The following is a 6,529-nucleotide window of genomic DNA, read 5'->3' on the forward strand; positions in this document are numbered from 1 at the left end:
GCTCTTGCATGGAGGTTTACTCCCCAGGGCTCACCTGAGCACCGCAGTTGGACAAAAAGAGCTATTCTGGAGGAGCGTCCGCATGGAGAGATCCCTTAGGATAACGCTTTCCGGATAATATATCAAAAATAGCTACTTCAGTAAAATGTAAAGTGTAGGCACGCGCTGGTCTCCCTCAGCCCCACATCGGGGAGGCACTTGGGGTTAGGGCAAGGACTCGGATATCTGAGTTTTAGCCTCCTGGATGCCAGCACCTGCAAGGTGAGGGTCCTGGGCTCAGCGCTCGGGACGCGGCGCACAGCGCGTTCCCCTCCCTGCCGTCGGGGTCTGCTTCAGGACCAAGCCACCAGCAGGGACACTCGTACCCCCGGCGCTCCCCCCTGCCCTTGCCTCCCCACGTCCTCCATAAGGCAGAACCGATGAATGCCTATTGCTTTGCAAAGTATTAGCACTTATCTCCCTTTTGCAGGAAACGTTAAGATTATTTAAAATATTTCTGGTGCTGAAAGACCAACTTGATTAAAAGCATTGCATAATCTGTTCCCAGCTTTAGAGCCCTATGTACAGAAACCAGTGCAATATGTTTCGCTCTCGAGAAACCGTGAATAAACATTTTCTCGTAGAGCGTATGCAGATAAACTCCTCGTTCATCCCATCCACGTGCCGTGTAGGCTCTGCCCTGCGGAGCAGCACGGACGCCACCTAGACCCGAAGCCTAGTGCCCGTGTGGCTTGTCTTTGTGCCCGGGCTCGGGCATGAAGCGGAGGGACGCGGAGCAGAGCCCGATGACGGCCAGGCTGATGGCCATGCAGGTGCCCATGGGCACCAGGGTCTGCAGGGCGGAGGGCAGCAGCGAGGTGGCCAGCAGCCGCTCGTGGCGCTCGCTCATGTCCATCGCGATGGCTTCCATCTGGAAGTGCGTGCCCAGGATCCCGCACACGTGGAAAACCTGGTGGCTGTGCCCTGCAAGGAAGCCAAAAGCGCTGGAGAAACTCCCCCAGGTTTCATTCGAACACAACCACGGGCTCGGCAGACCTCCTGGCGTCATGTTTTTAAGCATTTATTCTGCTTAACGAGCCAGCGGCGCCAGCCCGGCCGGCCGGCACTCACCGATGTAGTCGAAGTGTCCTGGCGCGAGCCTCTCCGGCAGGTGGGTGGCGAAGATGAAGCAGGTGAGGAAGGCGAAGGCGGTGTGCTTGTAGTGCAGCGCGACCGCGGGCTCGGCGCAGCTCCGCGCGGCGCACAGGTAGAACTGAGCAGGAGGGCAGCAGGGGAAAGAGGGAGAGCAACACGTTCCGAAACATCCAACACCTTCCTCAACATCCCCCCAGCTGCCCCGTGCCTCCCGTGCCCCCCCCCCCCCCCCGCAAACTGCCCACCCCGCGCCGGTGACCCGGCGACTCGCAGCCTTCCAAGAATGCCTCGCTTCGACCGGCGCAGGAAAAAATAACCAAATCTCTTTTCCTGCAGGAGTCTGCTTGCCTTTTTTTTTTAAAATAAATAAAGGTTGACATATTTTCCCGAGTATCCTCAGGGCGAGACGAAGCGGCTGATCTTTCCAACCCCCCCCCCCAGCAAGCAAACGTGCGGGCGCCGTGAACGCCGCCCGCGGGAGCGTTCGACGTACCCTGTAGAAGAGGGGAACGCTGTCGAAGAGGTAGGGGTACACGAAGGCCAGCGTGCGGGACGCCTTGCTGAGCCGCGGCCGCTCCACCTCCAGGAACCTGCGGGCGAGCAGAGCGGGCGTTTGGCACCGCACGGCCGGGCAGAGCCGGCTGCTGCAGGCGCCGTTTGTCCCCGTTCCTGAACCGCACCTGGTTTACAGCGGGGCGCGCGGCGCCCTCACCCTGTGCTAAAAAAAATCACAAACCAGGGGGAAACGACCGCTCTGCCTGCCTCCCTCCAGCTGTAGATACGGTTTAGGATGCGCCAGGAAGCAGCTTGGAAAACAATGGGTTTTGCACCATCTTTGCATGCCTGCTTTTGCTTCCTTTCCCACTGCTCGTTCGCTGTTGCCCATCGGCTGCCGGGAGCAGGGCTTGTTGTTAAACAGCTCCCGCCCCTCCGCTTTCTAACTGAGTTGTTACTCTCGGTTTTTAATCCAGGCTTTCAGGGTGCAGAAATTGCGGGAGTACAACCTCTGCTTTGGACGGCATCGCAGGTACTGCGGCGCCCCGGCTGCGCTGGTGGCTGTTTGCCAAGCGTCATTTCAGAGAGTGCGTGGAGAAAGTTACTGAAAGCAGAAAGTAAGCTCACTTGCAATTACTTTTTTATGAAATCCCGCTTATAATGGAGCAAGAAGCCTGCTGGTTACATTCATAGCGTACATGAGGAGGAAAGCGTACGTCTGGATGGGGAATCATATTCTGCATTGTGTTCCACAGGAAATTAATGCTGCTGAGACGCTGGAATAGCTGAAATCATGAAGTAACGGGAGACTTAGATCCCCCACAAAGAAACATTATTAAAACCGGAGGAAGGGCAGCAGGGTCGCAAGCCAGGTGCCGAGTCCCCAGCTCGGATGCAACTGAGGGCAAAAAGCCCAGGAGAGCCACGGAGAGGCAAGGGGCAGGCACTGGGATGCTCCTGAGCACAACCCGTGGGCAGCTCAAGCCCAGCAAAGACGGCTGGTGGCTCGCTCAGCCCTCGGAGGGAGATGTCCGACCGGTGCCGAGATGCCCCCTTCTCCGTTTTCACCTATTTCTGCACTACCCCGTGTTTTCCTGCTGTGCTTTCCCCTCCTGGCACTGCTCTCCTCTTGCCCGTTTCCACGCCATCTCCTTCGGCCAGGTCCGGGGCCGAGGGGGCCGCGGGTGCCGGCGGAGCCCCCGGGCGCAGTGCCAGGCGGCGGGGAGGGGGACACACTGCCCCATTCAGCCAGCGCGGCGCGGCTCAGGCGGGCTCTGTTCTCCCCGTGAAAAGCCCATCCAGGTTTTTCTGCTTTCCTGCGCACGTCGGCGGGGAAATGCCAAGCCCACGGGCATGAAAGGAACCTTTTGTGGGGCTGCTCATCCCGCAGGGCGGGGAACGCGGGCGGGCTTTGCTTCAGCGCTGCCAGGGGAGGCAGCGTCATGCAGAGGGCAGGCGCCCTCATTGCACTCCATCTGCGTGGGTTTCCCCCGCTTGGTGATGCCGTGCTCCTAGGGCAGAGGCTAGGGGCTCGATTTTGGGTCCGTTCCCTGCTGACACCCTGCCTCAGGGTACCCCAGCACTGCCCCTGTTGCCTTTTGCTGATTTTTTGAGCTGGCATTTGAGGGATTTTCTCCTTCTTTAACAAAAACCACCAGGTCCCTAGGACCAAGAGCTGTGTGGTTGAGACAGAACTGTACTTAAAGTTTCCTAGCTGAAAGATGCTGGCAATTACATCTCCGGGTGAAGAATTAAAATAAATCCTGGTTAATCTGGAGCTGATCTCGGGCTGCTGATATTTCCTGGTGGTAGGCACCAGGGTTAGCGCATGGTCAGCGAGCTTCCTGTGCTAAGCCCCTCTAATGAGACCATTAAGAGACGCCCAGAAATGAGAGGGGGGAAAGAGAGGAAAAGAAGAAATGCGGACAAAACACTCAGCTGCAGCTGGCACGATCCACACTAGCACCAAACCCTCTGTCCCGTGGGGATACCCGGGTAACCGCAGCCCCAGGGTGGGCAAATCCTTCTGTTCCCGGCACAACAGCAGCCAGAATCGCGGGACCCACAGGGAACACCAGGAGTGCTTTGCACGCCCTTCGAGGAGGTACCGGCCATGGATGAACCGGAACCGAAGCGCGGCCAGGGACCTAGCACAGCTGGAAACCATCTGAGTTCTTCGAATATTTTTTAAGAGTTATTCAAAACAAATTGTCCGAGTCGGCTCAGCAGCAAAAATACCACCCGCGTAACGCTGCCCGTGCTCCAAAAACAACGCAGCCGGCTGCGGGAGGTTGGGGTCCCTCCTCGGCAGGTGGGTGTCACACAGACACATCCCCACGCGCGCACGGAGCTCGTCCTCAAAACGCGGCACGTGCTCGCGGTGCAGAGCCGCCCTGCTCGCAGGTGAAGGCAGAAAACACCTGATGGCAGCCCCCGCACGGCTGGAGCTGCGCCTCCTCCTGCCTCCCCCGCGAAAACCCCTCTGGAACTTCCCCCAATTAACGCTGCTCCGGTTGCTTTCATTTCTGTTCGCCAACAGCACGGAGCAAAAATCCTCTTCCTCCCCTGCCTGAGCGCAAGGCTCGAGTTGTTACAAGAGAGCCAGCAGTTCAAAAGCTTCATTAGCAGCACTAATTAACGATTGTGCTGTCGTGATCGCGGCAGATTAAGCAGAAGGCACCGTACCTGGAATAGCAGGACAGGCTGGTGCTCACCACGGTGTTGAACACGGCGATGGGGACGTAGCAGTGGTGGAAGGTGCTGCTGACCCACTCGTCCGGGAAAACGTACGCCGAATACGCCAGCGCAGAACCTGGAAAGGGAAAACGCACCCGGGGGGTGCTGCTGCTGCTGCTCCCCCCGCTCCCACAGGTTACCGGCTTCCCTGCCACCACTGGTCTCTGACGTGTTTTTTTTTTCCCTTGTTCTCTTTACCTGGAGCACCGCAGAGGGCCGCACCACCAGGGCTCTGCCCCGAGGACAGCTGGGGATTAAAGCCAGCCCCAAACCCTTCTTTACGGCGGTGCCACGGGTGCTCCGGGCCCCCCCCGTGCTCTGTGATCGCCGCAGCATTTTGTGTGGCACAGATCCACGTCGGACCTTTCCCAAAGTGCAGAAAGGTGCTGGGCGGCACCGCGCCGTCCCCATCCCATCACCAGCCCCAGCTTCACCTGGCACCAAGCCCCAAGCCCCCATTTCTTCGGCTTTCGGGCCAGATGTGCTCTCCAAAACCACCCACGCCCCACCGAAATCCTCGTGGGCTTGCTGCCCCCGGGGCGAAAGCACCGCCCTTACCCAAGCTGTACATGCTGAGCGCTGCGTAATCGAAGAAGTAGCAGATGTGCCGGGCGCGGGTGGACATGGGGCTGAAGGTGTGGGCGCAGCTGGAGGCCAGGGGGTAGATGCAGCAGGTCAGCAGGTAGGCGAGGAGGGGCCAGGCGTGGGGGTCCTCCGGGCCCCCCGGCCCCCGCAGCCTCCCCACCAGGGTCCACACGAAGTACCTGCGGGCGGAGGCGGTGAGCATCGCGCCCGGCGCGCCCCTGCCCGACCTCCCCCCCGGCGGCACGTACCAGGCGGGCACGAAGTGAGTCCAGATGTTGAGCGTTTCGTTGGTCATCTGGAAGACGCTGAGGAGGCAGTCGGCCGCCGAGCTCCGCGGGGGGGCGGTACCCGCAGAGGATGCCCTGCTCCTGGTAGCCCTAGCAAGGCAAGGAGCCGTCCTGAATCCTCCCCGGAGAGCAGGACGGGCAGTCAAGGCGCCGGGGTTCGGGATCCGTGCCCGACGGCCACCCTGGCGCGCCGCTGCCACTTGTCACCTCCCCAAATCCCACCCGGCCTCGGGCTTAGGGACGAGGAGCTCCGCGCTGACCTTAGGCACTTGGTTGATGCTGAGCAGCCGGGGTAACTTGAGGCTCAGCATCGCGCGGTCGGGACGGCAGCTCCGAGTGACGGCGTCGGCTCGGGGTCCTCACACCCTGCCTGGACACATCGCTGCCTGGCCAGGCACCGCGTGGCACTGGGGAGGTAAAAGGACGGGGATGGGGCTGCCCTGTGGCGGCCAAGGCGATGTCCCCGCGCTCCGGGCGAGTGGACTGGGGGACAAAAGGAGACGTGGTCCCAAACCCCACGGTGCCAAACACTTCTCTGGGGGGGGTTCCATGGTGTGGATGCTGGGGCTGGGAGATGACATCCATCCCTGCAGATGGAATCCCCCCTGGCAGCCAGCCTGGGGCTTTGTGTGGGGACCCCCCCCCCCCATTCCACCCATACCTGGGAGGGTTGGGGGGCACAGAGCAGGGACAGATCACCCCGGGGATGTAGGGGGATGCCCGGACTAGTGCCCCCCCCCCTGCTCCCCACTGAACACCCCAGGGGCACGGAGCAACCACAGCATCTCCAGCACTTACCCACTGATGGCCCCGGCAGTGCCGCTGCTCCCGTCTCCGCCTCCACCCCTGGGCTGTGAAACGAAGGTGAAAAAAGGTCAATTTTGGGCAAAGAGCAGCACTGAGGCTGCAAGCAGCACCCACACTCTTTGTTCCCCTTGCGCCCGTGCCTCTGCTCCCTCCACGTAACTTCAGCTTCACCAAGTGGAGCCAGTGGCAGCTCCAGCACAGAGCCCCTGCGGGGTCCGCAGCCCCTTGCTGCCCTTCCCCAGCCCTGGCACTGCCCTTCCCCACCCCTGGCACTGCCCTTCCCCACCCCTGGCACTGCCCACCAGCTTCCCCAGCCCGCACCCTGCCTCTGTGCATCCCACGGGCGTGAGGAACACCGTGGCATGTGCAGGGGGTGCCCGGGGAGGGCAGCGGCTGGGAGGTGGTTAACAGAAGGGAAAAAATTAACGAGGCAAGAGAGCAATAAACCTGCCACAGAATGAGGTTGGAAATGCCTTTAGTTAAAG

The 6,529-nt window shown here is 60.7% G+C and overlaps 1 protein-coding gene across 1 annotated transcript; it reads right to left on the bottom strand.

Annotated features, from left to right (window-relative positions):
* Window positions 1–91: 91 nt before the first annotated feature.
* Window positions 92–6,140, bottom strand: LOC118157754 (membrane progestin receptor gamma-B-like). Its single transcript, XM_035312219.1, is given in 9 exon segments — window positions 92–963; window positions 1,111–1,252; window positions 1,628–1,724; window positions 4,315–4,441; window positions 4,924–5,129; window positions 5,199–5,290; window positions 5,292–5,327; window positions 5,498–5,644; window positions 6,036–6,140. Coding segments are annotated over 8 exon segments (999 nt in total). The 5' UTR covers window positions 5,549–5,644; window positions 6,036–6,140; the 3' UTR covers window positions 92–715.
* Between the last annotated feature and the right edge of the window lie 389 nt (window positions 6,141–6,529).

This window comes from Oxyura jamaicensis (genome assembly GCF_011077185.1).
Source record: "Oxyura jamaicensis isolate SHBP4307 breed ruddy duck chromosome 10 unlocalized genomic scaffold, BPBGC_Ojam_1.0 oxy10_random_OJ71891, whole genome shotgun sequence".
Classification (NCBI taxonomy): domain Eukaryota; kingdom Metazoa; phylum Chordata; class Aves; order Anseriformes; family Anatidae; genus Oxyura; species Oxyura jamaicensis.